Source organism: Fukomys damarensis, unplaced genomic scaffold, assembly GCF_012274545.1.
Source record: "Fukomys damarensis isolate Sample0158 unplaced genomic scaffold, DMR_v1.0_HiC HiC_scaffold_12, whole genome shotgun sequence".
Taxonomy (NCBI): Eukaryota; Metazoa; Chordata; class Mammalia; order Rodentia; family Bathyergidae; genus Fukomys; species Fukomys damarensis.
The window spans coordinates 5442826-5470325 of record NW_022900924.1 but is presented as its reverse complement, the minus strand read 5'-3'; the positions used below and the strand labels follow the sequence as shown (position 1 = coordinate 5470325).

General features: G+C 40.6%; 1 protein-coding gene across 13 annotated transcripts in view; it reads right to left on the bottom strand.

Annotated features, from left to right (window-relative positions):
* Window positions 1-27500, bottom strand: part of Depdc5 (DEP domain containing 5, GATOR1 subcomplex subunit) — a 135039-nt gene that overhangs the window by 62821 nt on the left and 44718 nt on the right. For 5 of the 13 annotated variants that reach the window (XM_010603855.2, XM_010603858.2, XM_010603860.2 and 2 more), the window contains 6 exons: window positions 26764-26984; window positions 23577-23780; window positions 21453-21615; window positions 19618-19715; window positions 5997-6062; window positions 1697-1880 (listed from right to left, as the gene is read on the bottom strand). In XM_010603855.2, the coding sequence (XP_010602157.1) occupies window positions 1697-1880; window positions 5997-6062; window positions 19618-19715; window positions 21453-21615; window positions 23577-23780; window positions 26764-26984 (936 nt within the window). The remainder of the gene's footprint in view (window positions 1-1696; window positions 1881-5996; window positions 6063-19617; window positions 19716-21452; window positions 21616-23576; window positions 23781-26763; window positions 26985-27500) is intronic. The other 8 variants (XM_010603857.2, XM_010603859.2, XM_010603863.2 and 5 more) reach the window with 3 other exon arrangements.

The following is a 27500-nucleotide window of genomic DNA, read 5'->3' as shown; positions in this document are numbered from 1 at the left end:
CAAATCTCTTGTGAAATCAAGATGGTACTCATGAAAGCATCGTCATATCCACACTACTTTTGGAGGAAAAAAAAAAAAGACTGAGATCATGTCAAGTGGACTTTGTACCATGAGACTGCACAACATTACAACTGTCCGGTGCCAGCACGCTGTGCCACCACCCTTGGAATGACCAACAACTCCAGTAAGTCGCTTTCCTGTGGAAAGGGAATAGTATCGTCATCGTACAGAAGCTAGTTCACTTTAAAAAATGATATTAAATATAACATGAACACAGAAAATGATCCATTATTGTAAGTATACAGCTTGAAATTTTTTTGTTTTGTTTTGTTTTGTTTTTGGTGTTGTATAAGGTAAATGAACCCAGGGCCTTTGCACTGAGCTAAATCCCCAACACTTTTTTGTCCTTTTTTAAATTCAGGGACTCGCTACATAGGTTAGGGTGGCCTCGAACTCAAACCGATCCTCCTGCCTCAGCCTCCTGAGAGCTGGGATCACAGGCGTGTGCCACCACAGCCACCATCATCAGAGATTTTGTCATTATATAAACATCATAAACCAGTGCTGGTGAACCTATGGCACACGTGTTATTTGTTTTTCTCTTAAGACAAAAGCTGTTAATGTATGAGGTGGTTTTTTTAAACCAGAACCTCAGTATTCAGGTTTAGTTGCAGTGTTGGGACTTTGCCATAAATAGGTAGGCTTTGGGTTGCAGTTTAGGCACAAGTCTGTAAAAGGTTTGCTGTCACAGGCACTGTACTTATACACCCTGAATGACTGTGATTTTGCTACGCCATAGGCTCTTTTTGATGATTTCTTTTGTGGGGGGTGCTAGGGATCGAACTCAGTTTCTTGCACTTGCGAGGCAGGCAGCTGAACCACCCAGCTAAATCCCTAGCCCGTGGTGATCTTTCTGTCTGTCAGGTTATTATGTAGCACATGCCTGTACTTGTTTGCATTTTTCCCCCTTTAATATACTTTTGATATTCATCACCTTGTAGTTTTTACCTCCAACACATTGCCTTTTAATTTTCCTTAATTTGTTTGGCTAAATAACGCCTTTTCATGATTTCAAGATCTCTTTTTGAGAGAGCCCAGGCTGGCCTTAAACTCATGCTGATCCTCCTCGCTCAGCCTCCTGAGTACTGGCATTACAGGCGTGTAAATGCATCAGTAAAGTACATGAAAAAAACAAAACAAATGAGTGATCTTTAACAAGATCAGCTTTAGTGTGTTCAAAGTAATTACAATAGAAAATATGAGAACAAGCAAAGGGGAGAAGTTGTTTGTGTCAGCACAAATCAGAAAAAAGAACAGTTCTTGCATCATAAAATTTCTCCAAAAATGAGGCAGGAAGATTGTGAATTTGAGCCCAGCCTGGGCAACTTAAAGATGTAGCAAGATTGTCTCAAAATAAAAAATATATCACTTTCCAATCCCCCTTCTGTCTCTCTTGGACAGAGGGTATCTTTCTTTCAATAAATTTTTTGTATTCTTAAAAATAACAATAAAAATAAATTTTTAAAAATATAAAAAGGCCTGGGGATGTAGCTCAGTGTGCAGGTCCTTGGTTCAATCTCCAATATGGCAACAACAAAAAAAGACACAGGTTTGAAAGTTCAGTGTTCTAATATATGTGTTTGAACCACCCTGAACTTTGACAACAAGGCTGGAATGCCTTTCGTCTGACACCAACCTGTCCATGTCTGCTTCTGGGAGGAGATCGTAGCAGCCCTCCGTGTAGTCATTCTGCAGGCCCTGACGATCAGGGAAGTAGTCGGTGGTGAGGGGGAGACACGCCGGAGTAGTGAGAGACTTCCAGTCCACTCCAACTGTGCAACAGAAGCCTGGCACTACAGGGGGAGCAGACAGTGTCAGAACTGCCTCGCATAACAGGGAAAAGGTATGTGTAGTCGCCATGGCAGGTTTAGGATATGGTGGTGGTGGACGGGAAAGGTAAAGGGGTGGGGAGTTTAAGGTAAAAGGTGACAAAATTGCCAGGATAGGGAGGGAAAACAGGACAGGGAGTAGGGAAGGGAGAAAGAGAGAAACAGAGTTTGTTAGACAATGCAGTGCACATGCTTATTCAATCCCATCATGCAAACGGAATTCACAGCTGGTACTTTTCATGTTCTGCTGATTATGAGCTACAGCTGAAATGCCAGTGAGGTTACTGCAGGGCAGGCAAGGTTACATATCAAAGCAAATCAACATTCCAAGAGCAGGCCGGGGGCTCAGGCTGGAGCCTCTGATGAGGACTGCAGAGTGGCTGGGTGGGGAAAGGGAAGCTTAGCCTGATTCGGGAGCAAAACAGCACATAGCATCAGAAATAAAGAATACTTTCAGAATCACAAAAATAAGTAATAGAACCTAAAGGATAGGAGGAAAAATCAAGGTAGGATGACTAAGAAAGTTATAAGGCTGTCTTTAAAGAGACAGAGATTGACAATACAAGACTGAAAGCTGCAATCAGAAGAGCAGGCTTCTAACCACTTGTGTCTGGAATTATCTGCTCTTCAGTTAAAGTAGGGTTCTCAACCTTAGCACTTCCTAACCAGATAATTCTTTGTTGTGGAAGGTACTCTAAGCATTATTTAACAGTGAATGGCATCAATGGATTCTACTCTACCACTTGATGTCAGTGGCACCCTCTATTGAAAACCAGAAATGTTTGCAGATATGGTCACAAAGTTCCCTGGAGAGCAAAATCCTACCCAGCTGAGTTACAAAGCAGTAAGACAGTTCTATGGTTTGAATGTGCTTTCTTCTCAAAGTTCATGTATTGAAGGGTTGGTGCTCAGTGGAGGAATATGAGAAGTGTGGATTAAGAGGTGGAGCCTAGAGAGGGCTTATTGTGGAGAGTGTCCTCAATAAGCAATTAGGGCCAGGGATGTAGCTCAGGGGTGCCATGCCTGCCTGGCAAGCACAAGGTCCTGCGTTCGATCTCTCGTACCAAAAAAATAAAGAAACAATTAGGGTACTTCTTGTGAGATCCTGAAGTAGTTCTTGTGGGATGACTGAGGTAGTTCCTGAGTAGTTTTTGGCAGTCAGGCCCCTATGATCTCACTGTTTCTGTGATCTCTCCCTCCCACATGCTGTACATCATACTGCTATCTACTACCGTGTGACACAGCTAGGGAGTTCTTGCCAAACAAGATATTACGTTACTTGTGAACTAAATAACATTCTATAAAATTGCCCCATTCCTAGGGAATGAAAAAAAAGAATAAAGATATGTTATGCACATGTACCAACTCCTCTGGATGAATGTAATCATTATGTACTGCAAACACGGACTAATAAAAAAAAAGTTACTCCATTTCAGGCATTATAAGTATACTATATTAATAAAAACAGACTAGCGCAGGCATCTACCTCTTTAAGTAAAAACTATTTTAATCTTTAAGTAAAGATCTTTTTAAGTGGAGAATATTTTTAAACCTCTACGAGAGGGAACTAAACTTGCCCTGAATCCTGAGTGAAATATTCACTCATCTTATAACTGCACAGTGATATTCAGCATACAATATGATGTAGATCCTACTGCCTCCTTAGCCCTCGGCACTGCCCTCAAATTACTTTCATGTGGATAAAGACTCATGTGCTAAGAGGTAAGAAGATGCCCCATGCAGCACTACTGACATAGGTAAGATGATATATATAAATCTTATAAACTAATTTATATGTCAGATATTAAAAATGCATCCCAGAATAGTATAAACAATTGTTCCCATTTCTCAATATGGTAGATGAGGTGCTGAGCTGGTTCCTACTACCTGGTTAGAAGTAAAAGAAGAAAGACTTGATCAAAGGCATAGTGGAGAAGCTAAGAATAGAAGTAGGCTATATCTTTATGTACATTTTTTGGGGGGTACCGGTGATGGAACTTGGGAACTTATACATGCAAGGCAGGTGACGGCACCACTGAGCTAAATCCCCAGCCCTATCTTTATGTACTTTTAAATCATGGTGGTTCTCATCAGTTTCCTAACCTTCAGGATTACAAAAACCTTGTAGAAATGTTTTCTGCTGAGAACACACCCAAAATACAGAGTAATAAAATGCCTGATCCAAAATCCCATGATGAGGTCTGGCATGGTGGTTCACATCTATAATCCCAGCACTCAGGAGTCTAAGGCAGAAAGATTGCCATGAGTTTGAGGCAAGCCTGAGCTAGGTAGTGAGTCAGGCCAGCCTGAACAACTTTGCAAGATACCCATGAACTACACAGCAAGACAGCCTGTAACAAAAAAAATAAGTTCAGTAGTGCAGTGCCTGCCTCGCAAGCACAATGTCCTGAGTTTGATGTCCTGGTATCCTCAACACCAGTGCAAAAAATCCATGATGCCATGATGAGAAAGGCTCTGGATTCTTAGTTTAATGATAAAGTGGTGGTGGTGGGGGGTGACTGTCACCTCTGATATAACTCCTGATCCTGAAAAGAAGGCCTCTGAAGAAACCTTACCTCAAAACTACTATGTAGATAGCAAAACCCAGTGCTGGGATTATACATAAATATGATCATCTATCTACTACTGGCAGTTTGGTGGGAAATAATCAATCTAACAATCATCCTTTGGGGAATATAATCCAAAGATGTGAACTGTTACAGGCTTATATCTAGAGGCCTTCCCCAAGCCTCATGCGCCCACAGTTGGGGTATCTGGAAGGTGACTGGGTCATGGGTGTGTGACAGTGGATTAGTTCACTGACAGGATTATAGCTGGGTATGATACTGGGAGATGAAAAGAGGTGGGTCATTGTGGGCATGCCTGGGAGGGTAAACATATATATCCCTCCTGCCCTAACAGCACACTGCATCCTCTTCCTGCCTGCTAAGCCACGAATTCTTTCTCCTCTGCCATGCCCTTCTGCCATGGTGCTCTGCCTTGAGGCCAGCTGATTGTGGCCTGAAACCTCTACAAATTCCAAACTAAAATAAACCATTCTTTCTTTAACTATGGATGCCAAGTATTTTGTCCCAGTAATGAAAAAGTAACTAGACATTCACTACATCTGCATTATATGATATGACTAAAAAAACTGGAAACCATCCAAGTGGTCACCAATAAGAAATTTTTTTTTTTTTGGTACCAGGGATTGAACTCAGGACCTTTCTCTTGCGAGGCAGGCAGTGACACCATTGAGCTAAATCCCCAGCCCAGAAATATGTATGTATGTATGTATGTATTTTCCAGAAATAATTATTTAAAACAAGATATAGTAATGTGTTTGATAGCAACATCAAAAATGACTCATAGGAACCTAAAGAAATAGTGGAAGGATTAACCTGCCCACAAGTGGGGACAAAAAGACTCAGTGATATATATATCTATTGTCACAACCGAGTAAAATAATTATCAGGTGGTAGTTCTTTCTTTTTTGTTATGACCAATATTTATGTGTGTGTGTGTGTGTGTGTGTGTGTGTGTGTGTGTGTGTGTGTGTGAGTGTGCATTTTTTTTTTTTTTTTTTTGGTACCGGGATTGAACTCGGGTCCTTGCGCTTGCAAGGCAGGACACCGAACCGCTGAGCTAAATTCCCGGCCCTGTTATTACCAATATTTAGATATTCTCTTACTGCACAGCTTTCTGAATAGAAAAGGAGGATCAAAGTGAATGCAAACTAGCTAAATATTTTCAAATACAGGTACATAAAAGGTTGCAAGAACAGCCTGTTATCTTTCTGACTTTTCTCCAAAGCCCCCAATAGCATTTAATGGCTAAGACCAGATCTAAACTGGCATGATAGTCTTTGAGAAATCTATTTCCCTTCCCACGTGCCCCTGAGATAAATTCTGGAACAGGTCATTGGGCAATATCCCTCTCAGTTTGCATCAGAGACCACAGTCATCCCTCACCACTTTGCCTTCCTGTACCCCAGAGGTTGGTGGACTTCTAGACCACTCTTTCCATATGGCTTCCTCTTGCTTCCTCATGCTCTGACCACCCCACACTCCTGGGCATCCCCTCCTGCTACACACGTGCCCCTCTTACTTGGGTCTGGAGAGGTAGAAATACTGTCCTCTGGAGAATCCTTATTCTGGGTCCTAGGATTCATACCTATAGAAAGACAAAAATAGCTTATCTGAATGAAGCTCATTCTGCAAAAGAATTTTGACACTTATGGTTGGAAAAAGCAAAAAGTCAAAGCTGAAAGTAAAAATGTGAACCAACTGCCAATTCTAGGCTAAGTATTTCAAACAGCACTAAGAATTAATCAAAGGAAAAACAAGCAATCTAAAATTTGAGAATGAGCCAGAATTTCACACTGCAGTTTATCAATACCATTCTTTGCCTAATGAAACCTTTAGCAAAGCAATCGTTACTTATTTTTAAGAAAATGGACACATTTCAAAAGTCAGTTCACTCAGGGCAATCTTTAGCAAATATAAAATGACCTATTTAAATTTAGCCCACTCATTATTCATCTTTATCTTCTAGAATTCTTCATCTCCAAATCATGACTTTCTACAAAATGACAAACTCCATCAAAACTCAGTACTTTCACAGACTAACAGTGATTCTATCTATATAGCTAGGTTGAAAAGAAAGCAGACATCCTCAGAAATTCAATTTATTGACTATAAAATCGAACTAATTTTAAAATATGTACAACAGTACCTTAAATGTCACTTAAAAACATATTTACCAGAAAATTATACCATAAAAAAAGAATTGGAAAGAGCCTCAGCAAATGCCCAGCCCAACAGTGGCTACATCTAAGAAGAAAAGGGGGTAGGAGAGAAAAGAAAACTTCTTTTTACTTCTGCTTTTTCTGTGTCATTAGAATGTTTTCTAATAAAAACAAATATTTATAAGTTCCTTGTGAAATCTATGAAAAACAAGTTTTGACCTTGGAGAAAGTATTTGTAAATTACATCTGGCAAAGGATTTGTAATCAGAATATACAGAGAACTCTCAAAAGTCAAAGGCAGGAAAATAGCCTAATGAGTACAGTGGTAAAAGATCTGAACAGATAGATAACTCATCAAACAACACATACAGAAGGTGAATGAGCACATAATGTTCCATATCATTAGTCATTAGGGAAACAGCAAATTAAAAACACAATGAGATACCTCTGTATACCTACTGGAATGATTAAAACAGCTCATCATATCGCGTGCTGACAAGGATGTGAGACATCTAAAATCTTTGAACATTGCTGGTAATGAAGTTAAATGGTATACCACTTTGGAACACAGTTTCAACATAAATTTACCATTTGACCTAGCAATCTCACTCCTAAAGTTTTACACAGAGAAATAAAAACGTGTTTTACAATGAGTATGTTTACGTAAAACTCTGTCAATGATTACAGCAGCTTTACTCAGAGTTGTCAAAACTTAGGAACAATTCAAATGTTTCTCACTTAGTGAAGAGATAAACAAACTTCAATACATCCCATACAGTGGAATACACCTCAGGAATAAAAAAGTAATGAACTACTGATGGTGCATGCAACAACCTGAATGAGTCTCAAATACATTATGCTCAGTGAAAGAAGCCAGACACAAAAGGCCACACAATAGACCAGTGATGGCAAACCTTTTAGAGATGAGTCCAAACTGTAGCCCAAAACCTACTTATTTATTATAAAGTGCCAACCTGCAATTAAACATAAATACTGATGTTCTGGTTTAGAAAAAACAACTCATACACGAACATCTTTTGTCTTAGAAGAAAAACAAGTAATACGTGTGCCATAGCTTTGCGACAATAGCAAGAGACAATTCTGCGTAGGTGACATGCTGGGTAAGGTGAAACTAGAGGGACAGGGAACAGATCAGTGGTTGCTGGGAGACGGGGGAAGAGCTGGATACAAAGAGAAAGCAGGTCACATCATGGGGTGTGATAGAAACGTTCTGTATTTCAGTGTATGTGTTAGTAGGTAAATGATTATGAGTTTGTCAAACTCATAGAACTGTACACTAAAGAGTGAACTTTACTGTAAGTAAATTTAAACATAATTTTTAAATGTATTTTTATTTATCCATTTGGCAGTACGAGGGATTAAATCCAAGAAGTGCTAAACTATATCCCCACCTTTTTTGAAACAGGGATTCACTAAGTTGTCCAGGTTGCAAGCCTCCTGCCTCAGCCTCCCAAGTCACTAGGATTATAGGCAGGTATCACCAAGCCTGGGAAAATGAATTTCTTTTTTAATCTTTTTTTGGGGGGCGGGGTAGCGGAGATGGAACTCGGGTCCTTGCACCTGCAAGGCAGGAGGCGGAACCACTGAGCTAAATCCCTGGCCCTTAAATTTCTTCATTTGAAAAGATGGTATCACTTGTCCAAAATAATTTTACAATTTGTTAGAACTGTTTTTTTGGAACTACCTGCAGCGGACTTTTATAAAATAACTACATCTCTAAAATCTAAAACTTTCTGAACTTTAACATGACACTCAAAAATGTTTAGATTCTGGATTTCAGATTTTCAGATTAGGGATGCTCAACTAGTAAAATTTATCAAATATTCCAAAAATCTAAACAACTTTGAAATTTGAAATATTTCTGGTTCCAATCATTTCAGATAAGCAATACTCAACCAATACCATACTAGAAGATACAACTTATTGTGACAAACAACCGTATTTCATTTTACATAAACCCATGCCATGAGGTCAATATATAATAGATATTAATCTTTTTTTTTTTTTTTTGGTATCAGAGCTCGAACTCAGGACCTTGTGCTTGCAAGGCAAGTGGCAGAACCACAGAGCTAAACCCCTGACCCCGTATTAATCTTTTTCTACAAATAAAGAAAATGAGGCTCAGTGAAATTAAACAACTTACAGAAGACCACAGAGTTAGTAGGTAGAGCCTGCATTACAGTCTCTGTACTCAACTTTACAGATATTATAGTTCTTCATTATTCATCTGGGGCAGCAGTTTTTAGGTGCAAAATGTTATCTGTATTTTGACAACAGCCAGAAGCCATTTGAAGCTAAATTTTCTGAAAAAACTATCTTGGCTGACATTCCTTTTCTTTCTCTTTGTCTGGTACCGGAAATCAAACTCACGGTCTCTCACTTGCCAGGTGCTGCATCACTGAGCTACATCCCTGGCCCAACATTCCTTCTCATGCAAACATAAAAGAGGCAATGACAACAGTTAGGGTGGCACATGCCTGTTATCCCAGCACTCAGGAGGCTGAAGCAGGAGGATCACCACAAGTCTGAGGCCAGCCTAGACTATATAGTGAGTTCAAGGCCAAACTGAACTACATAGTGAGACACTGTCTCAACAACAAAAAAAAAAGCAATAAGGTTGGGTTTTTTGTTTGACCTGAGAACTGCTATGTAGGCAATTATAAAATTGGCAACCCAAAATATACTCAGTAATAGGAGAATTATTACATACATCACCTCCTGGGTTTAGATGGTGGGTTTCACCACAAGATCACTTAGAGAAAAGAAAAACCTAATCAGACTTGCTTTATAAGGCAAGTGAAATCCTTATACTAATAAATGATTCATCTAGGGCTGGGTGTAGTTCAATGGTAGGCACTTGCCTGGCATGCATGAAACCCTGCATTCCAACCCCAGTATTACAAATAAATAAAAAACTGTTCAGTTTATCTGACAACTTGGGCTTAGGTCAAAAGTTGACCTATACTGTTTCCAATGGACACACCTAAGCACATTTTATAGAAAAAGCAATTTAATGGAATTAATATGAAAAAATGGAAATAAAGTCTTTGTAGATAGGGAGGAGGGAGGGGTTGAAGGGAGGGCAGGGGAATGGGGAAAAAAAAAGAATCAAGATGGATTATGTAAAGGTGCAAGTTTCCAACAATGAATGTCATTATATTATATACCTTAAATATACCAATAAAATTAATTTTTGTGTGTTGTTTTTTGAGACAGGATCTCACTACATAGTTGAGACTGACCTAGAACTCACTATGTAGCCCAGGCTGGTCTCGAACTCACAGCGATCCTCCTGCCTCAGCCTCCCAGGTGATGGGATTACAGGCATGTGCCACCACGACCAGCTCCAATAAAATTAATTCTAAAAAAAAAAAAGAAAAAAAAATTTAAAGAAATAACTACTTTAAGGGCCTTGAGGAAGCTACTCAAGACTGTTTCCTTACAGTCTGAGCCTAATATGCAGCTTTTCAAACTGACCTTTAAGTCTTTATTTACCTGGTATACAAAGAACCCAACAAACTAAAATGTTGATGTAAGACATGGTCAGATGCCTCTGCACAACTGAACATTAAAAGCCTCACTGTCAAAGTTCAACATCAAACACAACTGGGAAACCAGTGCTGAAAAGCCACTGTGGTTCTCTTTTGACATCTGCGCAGTCGAGAGGTGTGAATGTGTTCTCCAATTCTAAGGCCATAAAGGGCACTTGCTGTGGAGTCTCAGAAGCTGGTTCCAGGCCCACATCTAGAAGTCAGTGCTTGCAGCAGGCCATTTCTCCTTTTTGAATACAGAGATAGACCTTACAAAAAAACCTGACCTGGCCTGGAGGAATGACTCAGAGGCCCCTTCTTCCAGCCTCAGCATGTTATGACCTACTTTTTACTTTAGCTCGCAGGCCAAACTTGCCGCATGCACAAAACACCAAGACTGTGAGTCCCAATACAAGTGGGAAGAAAACATGACATCCATTTACTTCCTTTCTCAAAAGTATATACTTCTGATGAATGGGATGATACTGACCGACAAGAGTCCTAAACTAATCTAGTTAAAGAAACAGAAAGATAAAAAGCTAGGTGTGTATCGCGGTGACAGAAATATGCATGGCACTGTGTGAGGCCCTGGCTTCAATCCTCAGCATCAAAAAATAAAAAGAGATGGATAATAAATCTGCTCAATCCCACTAATTACCTGGTTCCTGATGGGTAGTACAGTATAAAATAAGGGAAGGATAGAGCTGTAGGACCACCCTCCACCTCAAACAATGCTCGAAATGAAATTCTTAAGAGCCAGGAGAGAAAACCAGAGATACAACTCCTGTGAACCATGACTCACATATTATATGACTCATGCCTAAACACAAGAGAAATTCTGAGTCATGCCTGAGTACCTGCAAATGGTACAAACTGTCAGCTCTGGGGAGGTGAAGGTGGTATCACAGATGAGGTTTTCTTGTGTCATTTCTGGTTTTGTTTTGTTTTTTCTTGAGACAGGGTCTCATTATGCAGTCCAGGCTAGCCTTCAACTTACAGCAAACCTCCCACCTCTGCCTCCAAAGTAGCAGGATTATAGGTGTGTGCCACCACGGCCAGCTCATTATTTTTTCTTCTTCTTCTTCTATTAAGTTTATTGGTACATTTTAGGTACACAGTAAATTATATTCATTACTGGAAACTTGTACCATTACTGATGTGTCTTGGTTCTCCTTCTTTTCCCCATTCCCCTGCCCTCCTTCCAACCCCTCCAGCCCTTCCTCTTTACAAAGACTCTGTTTCCATGTTTTCATTTTATCCTATTCCATTCCCCTCTCTCCTTTGCCCCACTCCTCCCACTTCCCCTTTGCACCTTTTCTTCCTATTTCACATTATCTATCATACATTTGGATCCTTATTTACACTTTTAGTTTCTCACAAAGAATCATACCACAGTGTTATATGCGCACCCATATTCATAGCGGCACAGTTTGTGATAGCTAAAACATGGAAACAGCCCAAGTGCCCATCAACTGGAGACTGGATAAAGATGTGGCTTTTTTATAAAATGGAGTATAACTCAGCCATAAAGAAAGAGAAACCACAGAGACATTTACAGCTAAACAGATGCACACTGAGGCCATACTCCTCATTTTTTTAAATAAGTGAAATGTTAACTAGTTGTGTATTTGGACTCCACCTCACCCCAAAAGTAGTATTCCATGTAGCAATCTTTCCCAAAAGAAACCAACCTACTTTGGGTCCTTTTAATAACTCTGTGGGGCAGGAGGTGGATGAGGACCTTTGTGCCCATTACACAGACAAAAACCTGAGGCTCCCTGTGGGTGCTGCTCAGTGGCAGAGCCCCTTCCTAACATGTATGAGGCCTTAAATCCACCCCCAGCTTTGAAAAAAAAAATGAAAGAGAAAAAGAAAAGGAAGGAAGGAAGGAAGAAAGAAAGAACAGGAACCACCTCCAATAGAATCCCAAGAGAACAATGAGCCAGTGTACCCTGGTCAGGAAAGCTGGAGTCTTCATGGTTTTTGTTTTTACTCAGGACTTAACATAGTACCTAGAATTCAACAAATATTTATGGAAAGGGTAACAGCTTAGTGAATTTGGAGAAAGCAAACATATTCCATGAAGACTGAGGATAATTTGAAAAGAAAACGACTTCAAAATCAAGCAAGGGCCAGGCATGGTGGCATGGGCCTATAATCCCACCACTTGGGAGGCTGAGGCAGGAGGATTGCCATAAATTCAACTACATAGCGAGTTCAAGCCCAGCCTGAACTACAAAGTGAGACACTGTCTCAAAAAGACAAAAACAAAAACCAAGCAAGTCTGAGTCCAGTGGCGTAAACCTGTAATCCAGCTACTCAGGAAACTGAAACAAGAAGATCACAAGTTCAAGCCAGCCAGGAAACTTGGTAAGATTCTGTCTTAAAATAAAAACTTAAAAGGGATAGAAATGTAGCTCAGTGGTAGAACACCTTCTTAGCATGCTTGAGGCCCTGGGTTCAATCTCTGAAACCCCTCCCACACACACACAAATAAACAGGATAGAAAAAGAATGCCCAAGCCTTGGAAGAAAGGCAGTTAATTGTTCAGAAATACTATGAGGGGAAAAAAGCAAGAGAAAAAAATTAAATCATGCTTCAACAAGAGAAAGCTTACATGAGACTTTTTAGCATTCTATTTTACTATTTATTTACCAACTATTTACTTTTAAATTCTGCAGATATAGCCATGAGCAAAACAAAAAATCCTGTCAGGTATGGTGATGCACACCTATAATCCCAACACACAAGAGGCTGAAGCAGAAGCATCGCTGTGAGTTCAAGGGTGGCCTGGGCAGCATACACAGTGAGTTTAAAGCCAGCCTAAACTACATTGCAAGAACACACACACACACACACACACACACACCCCAAAAAACCCTTGCCCTCATAGACTTTACAATAAAAAATTTAAAAATCAAGAATGCCAGCGCTATGGACAAATATTAGGTAGCAAGGACATATAGAGAGTGTGCTGGGGTAGAGTGGAGCAATTCAGGTAGGAAATAAGAGAGCTAACTCTGGGTAAGGTGGCTACATACTTTATTGGCTAATTTGGGGCACCTTTGAGACCAAAACAGGATGCTATTAACCTGGGAAAACATGACTTCAGGGTTCTGTCAGCTACCAAAACACCTTGGCTCTTACTCCAAGTGAGTTGCGGGCCTTGGAGGGTTTTGTACAGATGAGTGCCATGATCTGACTTCTATTTTAGAACATTCACTCTGAATCACTGTGTTGAAAATAAATGATATGAGAACATAAAGGAGGAAGTTTAGACCAGTTAACAGCTACATCATCTAAACAAAAGATGGTGGTAACCTGGACCAGGGTAGTGAGACAGGAGATTAGGGTGTGGCAAAGCTGGATGGGGAAGTAGGTAGACAGGATAATTACAAAACCCCACCACACATGCGAAGAACAGTTCCCAAAGCTCTGCATGCGGATTTCTCAGGAGAACTTGAGCAGGCTTTTGTTAGGATGGCCTAGACCTGACATCAGCTTGAGGAGCGGATGATACAAAAAGGACAGTCAACAGTGACTTGTTGCCAGTTTTCTCTTACATGGAGAGAACCTCCAGTTCCTCATGTTGTAGAGCATACTTCTTTTTCTCTCTAATTGGCCCAAACCAGCTCTACAAGAGCCTGTTTCTTTTCCTACCTTTAACAAAATGTTGCCACCATTTGTGGTTATCTTGACCAATTCTTTGCTTAACACAGAAAGAACCCAGAAACCACCTCCAGAAGGAGACTCCAGCACCCCAAAACTTTGTAATGCTGGGACTGGTGAAGGTAAGATTCTGTAAATAGACTAAGATAAACCTGACGCTATTTGAATTAGAATTATTTTATCTCATTTCTTTCTGTAGCTCCTTGACACAATGGATCTGGCAGAACAGGGTCAAGATGGGAGTTCAATTACCATGTAGCTACAGACCACCCCTGATGACCTACAGCCTCTTTGAAAACATAAACTACACATCATACGGGGACTAGTCAGAGGCAAAGGTGATCCTGTTAAACTAGGCCACCCTGAATGAAAAAATAAGGCAAGGAGCACACAAATCTAGAATATATGTATATAATGGAACACGCGAATACCAATTAAACAATGATTCTGTAGGTCATTCAAATATTTCTCATAGATGCTCATAAACACTACGTGAAGATAAGATCTTTTAGTCTAGCAGGGTGTGATGGTCAATCTTCACTGTCAACTTAATCAGACTGAAAAAATGTTTTAGAAATTAGTAAAGCATGCTTCCAAGTGTATTCATGGTTGTTTCCAGAGATGACTGGATCTAACTTCATCAGTGGGTATCCACTGACGAGATCGTAATTTTAGGGCATTACGGGGAGGTAAGACTGAGGAGGTAGGGCCTAATTGAAGGGAATGGGCCACTGTGCTATGACCCTGGGGGCTATATCTGGTCCTGACCCCTTCCTCTCTGGCTCTTTCCCTCACTCTGCTTCTGGGTGCCATGAGGTAAGCAGCTTTGCTCTACCAGGGTCTTCTGCCATAACATTCTGATCACCGCAGACCCACAGCAAGGAAACATGTAAATAATGGACTGAAACCTCTAAAGCCATGAGCCAAAATATACCGTTCCTCCTTTAAGTTGTATTTGTCAGATATTTTGTCCCAGCAACAGAAAAGCAATGAATACATGAGGAGACAGACGTGAAAATAAACACTGGTCTCATGATGTACCAACTTATGCAATAGGATTATGCATACGTGGCTGTGTGGAGACACGCCTAACCTCTTCTGGGAGGACATGAGGAGAGAAGGAATCACCAAAGCAGGCTCCAAAAAGAAGATATTGTTGGAGCTGAGTCCTAAAGACTCAGTGGACACTTCCAAGACAGAATCAGGGGTGGAACACTCCTATACGGAGGTTCTAGACTAGGCAAAGAATACAAGTACAAAGTTCTTTTGAGAAGCCATAGCAATAGCTAGAATATTAAATATACTCATATACCAACAATAACAATAGCTCCAATTTGGGTTTTCGGGGGTTTGTTTTGTTTTGTTTTGAGACAGGGTCTCACTATGTAACTCAGGCTGGCCTTAAACTTGTGATCCTCCTACTTCAGTTTTCCAAGTGCTGGAATTACAGGTATGAATCACCAAAAGCTCCTATTTGTTGAGCCATCACCATGAGTGCCAGATACTGTCTGAAGCATTTATGTGGGTTGTCACACTATACTATGCACAAGTATCCTCCTCATGATAAAGGAAACTTAATGCACAGGTTAAGTACCTGGCCCCAGGCCCCCAGAGCACATGAGAAGTAGAGTTTGACCTCATATCCTAAGATTCTAAGGCCAGCATTTTTTCCATATAGAATGCCATTTGGTGACAGAGGTAGGTGAAAATATAAAGGGAGCCATGTCATAGGTAGCACTGTAAGCCTTGAAGAACCCCTGAAGGACACCAGGCATGGTGACACATGCCTGTAATCCAAGCGTGGTGGGAGGCTGAAGCAAGAGGATCACAAGTTTGAGCCTAGCCTAAGATAACTTAGTAACTTACTGAGATCCTGTCTCAAACTAAACAATTTTTAAAAGAGGAGGGGCTATAGGTCAATGCAAAGGCCCTGAGTTTAATCCCAGTACTCGAAAAACAAAACAAAACAAATACTGAAGGGTTTATACATGGAAAGCAGAAGCTGATCAAGTTGACTCTTGGAAATATCACACCGGTGAAGGTATGGTTGATAAATCAGAAGATACAAGAAGGAACATCATTTGAACACTACTGCTGAAATTATACTGACAGAATGATGGAGCCTTGAACAAAAGCAGTGAGAATGGAGATAAGGAAACAACATCAGATGAAAGAGGTAACAGAGGAAGAAGGGTGGGTGCGGTAAGGTACATTAATACATTAAAGATGAGATACTTAGGAATCATCCAACTGGAAAGCAGAAAGGCAGATCCATGGCTCAGAAGTATTAATGGGATAAGACTGAAGCAGAAATCGAAGCTGCTACACTTTTCTAATGTGTATGTGCCAGGAAATTAAGCTGAGAGGACTCCAGGACAGTGGCACCTAAGGATCTATAATAACCATCCAAATGAGGATTCTTTGAACGCTCACTTTTTCCCCCGGAGCAGAGTTTGTAAATTCCTAAAGACTTGTTACTTCCAGGTTACTCTAAGCCACCACACTACCCTGGGCAGATGCTGGTTCTGCTGCCACCTAAATCTGTAATCCCCCTGCTTCAGATCAACAGTGAAACCAGCTCAAGGTGCAGTCCACGAAGCCTTAGAGGGCCCCTATTCGTGCAATTCTATTCCAAACAGTCTAGAAAGTTTAAACTTGTTTGTTTTTTCTCTTAAAGGCTCTGCCTTTAAACACTGCCTTTGTATCACTCTGAGGTCACTTTGTAGAGCTGAGGAACGCTCCATGTGGACAAATTGAAGATACAGAGAATTTGCTGTAATGTTTGTATGACACAGTGGAAAGGATCAAGACGGTAAGCATTTTGCCAAATTGGTTCAGGACTGCTACGTAGAAAGGAAGAGGATACAGATAATAGAATCTGGTTTAGTTCTTTGTGTTTCATTAATGAGCATGTTGGATTTTGGGATACTATAAAAAGCTCACCAAGTGACTTTATTGTTATTGAGATTAATGAACAGGGACAATTAGTTAATACGAACATGAATGAACCTGTTTTGGTTAGTAAAATGCTACCAGAGATGAATCATTTTGCCAAAAAACCAAATTAGATCTTCAAAATTTGTCCTTTGAAAAGGGCAGAAGTAACCAAGAAGATAATACTTCAGCCATTTGCTCCAGTAGTGACCAAAATAATCAGATTCAGGAAAAAAAAAGATACTATCGATGACAGGATATCCAAACGTGAAGAAGAAAAAGCTGATGTATTAAGCTCACTTTTAGATGAAAAAACTAGAGAATTACTGCAGCACTTTGCCTGTGATATAAATGAGAAGTGAAATTCAAGAACTGCGTCAACTGAACAATTCCCCGAATTTTCATCAGGCAGAATCTGTGACAAAAAACAGAGGGTAGTTTACATAGTGCTAGTAGGCAGCAATTTCCTTGCTCAATAACTATGGGAAAGAACACGGAAATTGTTGTAAAACCAAATCTTGAATATAAGGAACTGTGTCACTTGGTAGCTGAAGAAGCGTTGGAGTTTTTTAAATATTTAGATGCTAAGAAAGAAAAATTCCAAATTTACCTTTAAACCTGATACAAAGACCACAGAAAAGCTGTCCATCATTTTGTCAACAAGAAGTCTGGAAACCTTGTAGATACCAAATCTTTCCCCAAACAGAATTACAGTGCTAGTAACCCAAACACAGTGACAACGGTAAGATTTCAGGGAAAAACACACAAGTGTGGAAAAAGGTCTCTTGGATGCCAGAAAGAAAAAATTATGCATACTGCTTTTATTCTGCAAAAGGAAACTCTGGAGATGTTTGAAGGAGTTGGTTTATTAGCTGCCAAACTTGGTGTGATTCCTTCAGATTTTAGTTATGCAAGCCTTAAAAATAAGAAAGCCATCACCCATCAAGCAATGGTTGGTAGAAATGTATCACTCTGAGGGTACTTCATGTGTTTTTTTGTTTTACGTTTATTTTTTTCTTTTTTCTCCTGAAGGCAGTGAGAGGGTCTGACAGCCAGATGACATCTGAATACACCCTGAGTACAAGGACATAAAATGTCTTCTCACCCTCAAATTCTTATTCGTTTGTTCTCTCATTTAAAAGAATGAATGAATGAGGTTACAATCATTTTGGAATTCTCTTTACTGCCTACCCAGTCCCCAGGCCTTACCCACAGGCCTCTAGGATTATTACTGGAAGAATCAACCAATAAATTAAGAAAAATATTATTAATCAATTTTATACAACTTCACTTTCACTACACCTTCCTTAAATCAAGTTTTAGAAATGTAAGTTAATGTAGAGAACATTAAGGCATGAAGTAGCAGCCCCATTTTTTTCTTTTTCTGTATTAACATTTCCATACTTACTTTGAATAATAACAAAGTCTGATCAAAAAATATGTTGCTGGCCGGGGATTTAGCTCAGCGGTTCGGTGGCCTGCCTTGCAAGCGCAAAGACCCAAGTTCAATCTCCAGTACCAAAAAAAAAAAAAAAAAAAAAAAAGCTGTTTAAATTTTTCAAACTGATTACAGTAAAAGACACACTGCCATCATCCCCCCTCAAACTACACCCCTCACTTCAAACTCATTTATCCACCCTTCTTGCCACTTTCTGAAGCAGTTCTAAAAGTCCTCTCTCGGATATCTATAAGGTATGACAGATAATACAATGAATGACACTGCTGAGAGCCGTCTAACGGAAAGACATGCTAGAGAAACGCTACAGCGTGCCCTCGTCTACCTTATTCATCGGATCTGACACCATGCGACTTTTGGCCCTTCCCAAAGTAAAAATGACCGCGAAAGGTAAATATTTTTAATGGCTTCAGGGCATCAAGGCAGCCACAACAGTGCAACTAAAGACATGAAAGAGGACTCCAGAGCCGCTTCAGAAAGTGGCAAGAATGAAGGGACGAGTGTAGCTCAAGTGAGGGGAGGATTTTCGGGGGAAATTAATGACCATGTCATTTATGGTAATTTAAAGAAAGAAAAATTAAATATTCACCGTATTTTTCTATCACACCTCCTACCTATCCTGAGGTTGTACATAAACTGCCTCCACCTACTCACACTCATGTTCCCTTACACACTCAGAGGTGCTCGGAATACAGTGGTGAAATGAGGACAGCAGTACGAGTCAGGATACCTGGCTACTGCTGTGAGAGATTAGTCTAATATTTCCACAGCTCAAGGCACTATGTCACTTGATTATAAAATATATTTAGTAACTTATGCCCTACTAGGATGATCAAGTAACAGATATAAAAGTGCTCCCAGAAAGAATAAAACCAAGTCCATTTCATATTCCAATCACCTACCACCTGCACTTGGAATCTTTCTAAGTTTATTCAACCAAATTCAATTTTTCAATCCTGAAAGGCATGCTCACTGCTTACTTTTCTGATCTTATAAATGGAACTGTATTATCCCCCTGTAGGTCTCTGCTGCCTGCTTTGTTGAGGATGGGTTTGCTCCCTGCCCCCAAAAGGTGAAAGCACCTTTGGAGCAGCAACTGTCCAGCTCTGTCTCTGCTGTCCACTCCTAGTAGCCCTCAATCACAACTTCCTGACAGAACAATGATAAATGTGGCCGGACCAACATGTTCTCAGCTAAAAATGGAATGTGCAGCCCATCTATAACTCCATGCATTATACAGCACTGTTTCTAAATAGGTCACCCAAATTTGTGGCTGAAATGGTCCTGAAAAGAAATGACCCCGCTTTTCTGGCCTTCTAGATGTGAGCCTGCTCTGAGTGTCCCAACTCTGTTACCTCTCAGATGAATTACCTGCACCACTGTTGCTAAGCAGGCTGGCAGAAAGCTCTTCTGTTCCACTGAAGTTCAAGAAGGAAATGCCGTCACCAGGCTGGGGAGAACTGCTGTGCCTGCAGAGAACAGAGCCCAGCCACCGGGCTTAATGCAGATCATCATCTCTTTTTTCCTGCTTAGCCTGCACTGGTTTGGGAAGGGGAAGAGGATCTGATGAAAAACAGACCTGAATATTCAGCTACACAGCCTGGTAACCCTTGGGATCCAGATCTCAAGCCATCAGGCAATAGTGCCTCGTTTGTGTGCCAACTCTGGCCTCCTGCCTTGGTACCCAAATGCTTTCTCAGCATTTGGACCACCTGCTCTTCCTGTCTTATGCCTTCCCTTACTAACAAGGATGGAAATGAAGTGTCTGAATAGATGTACCACAGTTAATCTGGTAAAGAGGACCATACCTTGCCCAGAGTCCCCACGAACCCCATAGGATGACAAGGTTACTTTGACAAGAGGGATCAGAGTTTGCTCTTTGCAAAGTATTTCCTAAAGCAATGCAAGAATAGTGAGCCTAGGTGTAAGCCAGGTTTGTGTTTTTCAAGTCTTTCTTCGCTTTCACACTTTTTTCCTATACTGACCATCTTCCTCTACCCCAACCCCACCACCTTTTGCAGTACTGGGTATTGAACAAAGGGCCTTCACACTGGCTTCAAACTTGCAGTTCTCATACCTCTCTGCCTTCCAGAGGGTGGGATTAAAGTTGTGTACCACCACACTAAATTCTATGCTGACCCTCTTTAGATACCATAACACATTCAGAGGTTTGGGTCAAAAACAATTGTTTCCATAAGCACAGGCTTTGATTTCCATTGCATTTAGCATTAACTTATTCTAAACCCAATAGTGTGCTGAGTGCAGTGGCAAAAGCTTATAATCCCAGAAGTCAAGAGGCTGAAGCAAGAGGATTACTGAAAATTCAAGGCCAGCCTGGGCTCCGCAGTAAGATCCTGTCTCAAAATTAAATCAATGGATAAATCAATAAGAAAATAAAAAAGCAAAAGTCATGGCGCCAAGTGTGGTGGTGTATGCCTGTAATCCCAGCACTCGGGAGGCTGAGATAGAAGGACTACCAGGAGTTTGAGGTTACCCTACATTACCAAGTGAGACCTTTGTCTCCAAAAATCAAAAAAAAAAATCTACCGAAGAGGCTACCCAAAGCAACAATATGGATCACCCGTCTCGCAACCCAAACTCCGTGTCTTTTCTCTCTCATTTTCATCCCTAGCTGAGGTTTGAAAGAAAAAAAAAAACCTGTATTTGAAGTTTACAAAGTATAACCTCAAGATAAACCTAAAGGGCTACGCTACAATGAGTGCTATCATTATGTATTACTAAAATGCACCAATATGGGCCAGGGATCTAGCTCAGTGGTTCTGGTGCCTGCCTCTCAAGTACAAGGACCTGAGTTCAATCCCTTCAACAACAACAACAACAAAAAAAAGTACCAATAAATGTTTTATTTTAAAAAATATTTTAAAACATAATCTAAAGATTTTTCTTAATTAATTTTTTTTTTTAAACTAAAGGGCTAGGGATATAGCTCAGTGTTAGAATGTTTGCCTAGTATGTATAAGGCCCTTGGTTTGCTCACAGCCATTTCAAAAGGAAAAAACCATAAATCTAAAGCAGGGCCTAAGCAATAATACCACAGGCACAAATGTCAGGCTATCTGCTTTGCAATTTGCCCGGGGAAATTGCAAATGCAGACTTGAAATGTCTGTTTAAGACTTATGAACATGACATTGTGTCAACGGTCTGTTCTCAACATTGTCTTGGCCGCTAGAGAGTTCTCAAGTTACCTTCCAGAGCCCTGGGCATATCCTCGCCTTCCAGCTGCTTCATGATACGCTAACTCCAATAGTTCTGCAGAGGAGTGAGTTGGGTCCCTCTGCCCGCTGCCCTGAAGCTCCGCCATATTTTGTCGGGTCTGATGATGGATCTGGATTGCCTCTCCGGATGGTCCTACCCAGACAAAGAGCCACTGAGCATCATTCCCACCTGACAGCTCATGCTGTGCACTTAACTGCAATTTTCCTTCTTTCCAGCTTCTGGGAAACAGGTGTTGGAAAGATGCAACAAACAGCACACCACAGATGAACATATTTACAAGGGACACTCTGGCTCCCAGAGGAGTCATCCTCCTCCAAACAGGACCTACCCGACTGGTGACATCATGTTTATCATCCTGTCCAGTCTTTTAAGAGTATTTTAGGAGGTTCTGTCTTGTGCATGCCAAGAAACCTCCTAGAGAAATATAAAAGGATAGGAAGGCTAATACAAACTAACTGAAACGGAAACACTTACAAAACATCACATGATTCTGTTGTTACTTAAGAAAATAACCAGTGTGACTCTAAGAAGTAGGAGATACTTAAGTACAAAAAGAGTAAGAAGGATCAGAATTAGTCAAGTCTACTGAAACAAGCCTCCTAGAAGTTAGTTTTGAAACTAAGTGTTAAATAAGGTTAATGGAGAGGGCATGTGGGTAAAAGAAATTATATTTGTGAAATCCAAAATGAGAAAGAGGCAAGAAGTATGCAAGCCAGGCATGTATCCCTGTAATCCCAGCATTTGGGAGGCTGAGGCAGGAAGATTACTGTGAGTTCAAGGCCAATCTGGGCTACACAGGGAGATCCTATATCAAAAAAACAAAAACAAACAGAAAAGAAGTGTGCAGAAAACCACTCCATTAGTTTAGAAAGAAAAGAGCCTCTAAAATGGAAATGAGGAGACTAAAAAATGGGAAGTCTAGCAAAGAAAGGCCTTAGCTATCTACAGGGGAAGATGTGCAGAGGATGAAACAAACTCAACTGTGTTTGGAGACTATTATCATAGTAATGTGTGCATGAAGAGTGGGAAGAAGAAAAGCACAAATACAAGAAGAGCTAAAGACCACGAAAGGAACATTAACTGTTCTCCTGAGAGACCCTGAACAGACCAGTAGGAATAACAATGGAAATGAAAAAGCACCAAAAAGAAACAAGTGGTGTGATTATAACAAAGAAAACGGGCTAAGAGGGTTTGAGGATGACTCGCAATTATGCCAAATGAGCCAGGTTCATTTCTCACTTAGCTTTTATACAGTGAAAGCATGTACAAAAGAAAATGAACATTTTCAAGCATTCAGCAGGGCAGTTTCCATTAAAAAACAAACAAACAGAAAAGAGGCCCTGGAGTTTAATGCACCTGTTCATTCCCAGCCAGAAAGAGCCCATTAAGCTGACGTTTAATGTAGCTCTAGCTTTATAAAACCTTACTGTCATCTTTCCAAGGACATTACAGATCAAAAAGCATAAGTTACCAAAAATAGTTAATTAAAAATATTTTTCTTTATTCATTATTGACCTTGACAGAAGATAAAAGTAACATTACTATTGCCAAAATAGTAACCTCAATATCTAAGGAGAGAGTGAGCTAAAAGAAATGAATGAAAGCTGGGCATGGTGGCGCAGGCCTATAATCCCAGCACTTGGGAGGGTGAGGCAAGAGGATCACCATGAGTTCAAGGCCAGCCTGGGCTACATAGTGAGTTCAAAGCCAACTTGAGCTACAGAGTGAGGCCCTGTCTCAAAAAAAAAAAAGAAACAAACAAAAACAAAACAAACAAACGGAAATGAATGAGGAGGGATGTTAAATCTTAGGAAAGAAGGTAGGTAGTAAAGCAGAGTCGCTTTCAAGTAAAAGAAAAAAAAAAAAAACTCTTAAATTAATATAGCTTGTCAATTATAAAGCCTACACTCAACTGTGTCTTCAAGGATCCTCATGAGAATCACCAAAAGAAGCAAAGTGGGCATGACTGTACTGGTGGAACCGCAGAGGCTCGGAGAATTGTAGGCACTAAACCAATAACACATAGTTCATTAGCGCTGAAGACCGGGGCTGGGCACTTAAAGTCCAAGGCTCTCTCCTGGCAGCCAACTTACCCACAGGAAACGTGTGCATCCATCGCCGTCTGTTAGACGTCAGCTTCATGGGCATTCGTGAAGGGGCAAAGGGGTTAATCAGCGCACGCTGGGGTGTGTATCCACCAGGTCGGACATGTAGCATGGACTCTGCACTGCCTACATGGAACCTCCCTGGTGCACTGGAGTCTCGCTGGGGTGGCTCCATCATATTCTCCAGAACATCTGCCAAGAGTCACAGTGTTAAGGCACAAAGACAAAGCACAAAAGTAACAATGAAATCAGAGCTAGGCAGACTGACAAGCCAAGGCCAACAAGAATCTTGGATATAATAAATACCAAGGAATGAAAAAAATGAATAAATAAATGTTAACCTACAGAGAAACAAAACACGTTCAATTACTTTCACTAAACACATCTGATTTTTCCCTTTGGACACAATGAGACTACAATTCTGTGCCCCTTTGAACTGAAGCAAAATGAGTTAGTCAATGGAACATGGGTAGAAGTAACATGACACAATTCCAGGTCCAAACCACAAATATCTCCATAATGATCTCCATTCTCTTTTCCTCTTCCATGACAACTTTGGAGACCAATGTTGAAGACTATGGCATCCTAGGATAAAAAGAACCTAGATCCATTCTGAACGACTGAGAGGATCAATACCTTCTCCCATTGCTTCGGTATACTGGGACATGTGTAAGCAATGACATGTTATTTTATCGAACCAAACAAATACTTTTTGGGAACGTGAGTATAATGGCTTATATTTGTAAACCCAGTAATTGGGAGACTGAGGCAGGAGAATCATGAGTTCAACACCAGCCTATACCACACAGCAAGACTCTCTCAAAAAACTAAACAAACAAACAGAATCCTGGGGAAAAAAAGAATAAATAAATGGAATATACGCAGCCTTAACCAGCCAAGAAGATGTTATGATATTTAGACACAATCTGTCTGACCCAATGGGCAATTATGGTGTAGAGGCAGAATCCTACATAACCTGAATGAATCAGAGCTGAAATCCAATGCCCCTTCTCTGCACCCTATGTTCATTAAGCAACCACCCAGATTAAAAGTGGCATCAAAGAATCCAGGGATTTTTGGCTGGGTTGCTTGTTTGACGTTTCTGAGACAAAGTATGCACTTAAACTCACCATGTAGCCCTTGCGGCCTCAATCTGGCAGCCATCCTCCCGAGTGCTTGGGATTACAGGCTTGTGCCACCATGCCAGGCCAAATATGTCTAGCAGAGAACTTTACATGTCATATTTCAGCCCTCAAGCTGATTTGCAAGAAAAGAACATTCAAGGGTCCATGAAAGCTTTTTCACAGTAAATTAATGAAGTGATGCTCTGATTTACCAAACAAAAAATTACTGTTGTTGTCTACACAACAACAGTAGTAGTAATACTAACAACAACGGTGATGATGATGATGATGATGATGATGATGATAATGGCTGAGGATGTAGTTCAGTGCTCCCTAGGTTTAGTTCCTAGTACCCAATCCGCAAAAAGAAGAAAACCCAATTAACGAAAAGGTAAGTATATAACAGAAAATGAAGGCCCATCAATTGTGCTATACAAGATTCCAGTGAATTGTTCTTTGGATTTTCAAACAGGCTCTTAAATATTTCTAAAGGATATTGAAATTAATTCTACTATTGAGATAATTTTAAAGAACAAAAACAAGGGCCAGGGATTCAGCTCAGTGGTTCCGCCACCGTCCTTGCAAGCACAAGGGCCAGAGTTTGATCCCTGGTACCAAAAAAAAAATCAAAACAACAAAAACAAAACTATTTCAAAGCTACTTGGAATAAAGAGCAAACTGATGTCCCCAGAGGAGATTTGATTTTTAGAATAAAAAAGGTTATTAACATTGAATTGACCCTTTGTTATGGACCTGTCTAGGAATATTATCAGTAAAATGAGAATAGCTGTTATACAAAGAAACATTTCCAAAAATGGGACAAAGCTCACTTAAAAATTTCAAGGGTATTAAAATTCCTTTGAATACAAAATTTGATGTGAGAAACATTATATAAGACTATTTAAGTCAGGGCCGGGGATTTAGCTCAGTGGTTCTGCCACCTGCCTTGCAAGTGCAAGGTCCCAAGTTCAATTCCCAGTACCAAAATATATATATACTTCTAGAAGAAACTAATAGAAATAACATATCTATATATATAATCAAGTATCTGTTCCTATCTCTTTTGAAATTTCTTTTTCATGCTTTGAACCAGGAAAAAGATAAATATAAAACAGATACACACGCACACATGCGTGCACATGTGCATGCACACACGCATACAAAGTGTTATATAAATAGGACGTGATCTATCTGGCTGCCTGGCTGTTTGGCTGCCTCTGTGTGTATGGGTATGGGTGTGTGTATGTGTGTGTGTGTGTGTGTGTGTGTGTGTGTGTGTGGGTGTGGGTGTGGGTGTGTATGCGTGTTACTAGGAACAGACAAGAAAATACTCAGTACATATATAGTATATAGTACAGACTCAATTTTTGTTCTTTGTTTTGTTTTTTGAGACAGGGTCTCATTATGTAGTTCAGACTGACCTGGAACTCACTATGTACCCCGGGCTGGTCTTGAACTCACAGTGATCCTCCTGCTTCAGCCTCCTACGTGCTGGGATTACAGGTGTACGCCACCATGCCCGGCTCAGACTCAACTTTTTTATTGAATATTTTTGTCCAAAGTTGGTTGAATTTTTGTTGGTGTTGTTGTTGTTGTTGTTGTTGTTACTGGGGATCAAACTCAGGACCTTGCCCTTGCGAGGCAGGCACTATGCCACTGAGCTAAATCCGCGGCACAACAGATGGTTGAATCGGTGGGTGCAGAAACCACAAATGTGGAGGGATGACTGTATAGGACACAGGCTATTTAAGTATGGCACAGATGGAAATGTTAAGGAGATAAGCAAACCAACCCCTTTCATCCTGGGCCTACAGAAAGCTCCATATTAACATATGGAAAATTATACAGTTATGATAGGTAAGAAAGCATACGGACAAAAACAGTGTAATACACACATACCTACCATCTGATTTGTGCCACTTTCACTGCCGTGGGAATAATTAAGATTTGGAATTCACCCCCCACCCTGACTACTCCCCGCTACTCCTATCCCTGCCTATAGAAAAAAAGCTGTCCCTAGCTGCCCAGATCTGCCCTGCGTCAGCACTGACCTCGAGTACTGGTGTAGCCCAAGGAGCTGCTGACTTCATACTGGTGCAAGTGGGGGTGTGGGATCATCAGGATGTTGGCACTTTTGCCCAGAGAGCTGTCATCAGAAGCTTGGCTCCTCACTTCTTCAGTGGGCAGCACACGACTTGGCAGGGAAGGGCTGGATGAGACATCACAGGAGCTGGCACTTTTGCGACTATGGTTCTCCCTCTCTCGCACGGACCTGCCAGGCACACGACAAGTTACCACCAAGTGAAGGTTTCTGTCCTACCTCTAGATAAAACTCCAAAACCATTACCAGCTTAAGCTACTTAGGAAACAAATAACAAAAACTTCAATGTGATCTATTAGTTCAGAAAATAATACAAGAGATATTTTGCCCTAAAGGTGTGAGATGAGTTGTGGCTAACAGTTCTCAGATAGTCTGGCTCCATCAATCAATCTTACATCACTAAAAATGTGATACAAAAGAAAGTGCACAGTGCCACCAAAACTGAACCTAAATCTAATTAAACCTCTAAAGATAACTGTCAGTTACAAACTGACAAAATTCAAACAATACAGAAAAAATTAAACATTAAAAATCAACTAGCTGGGTATGGTGGCCCACATCTGTAATCCCAGAACATGGGAGGCTGAGGCAGGAGGATCGCTGTGAGTCTGAGACCAGCCTGGGCTACATAGTGAGTTCCAGGTCAGTCTCAACTACACAATGAGATCTTGTCTCCAAAAAAAAAAA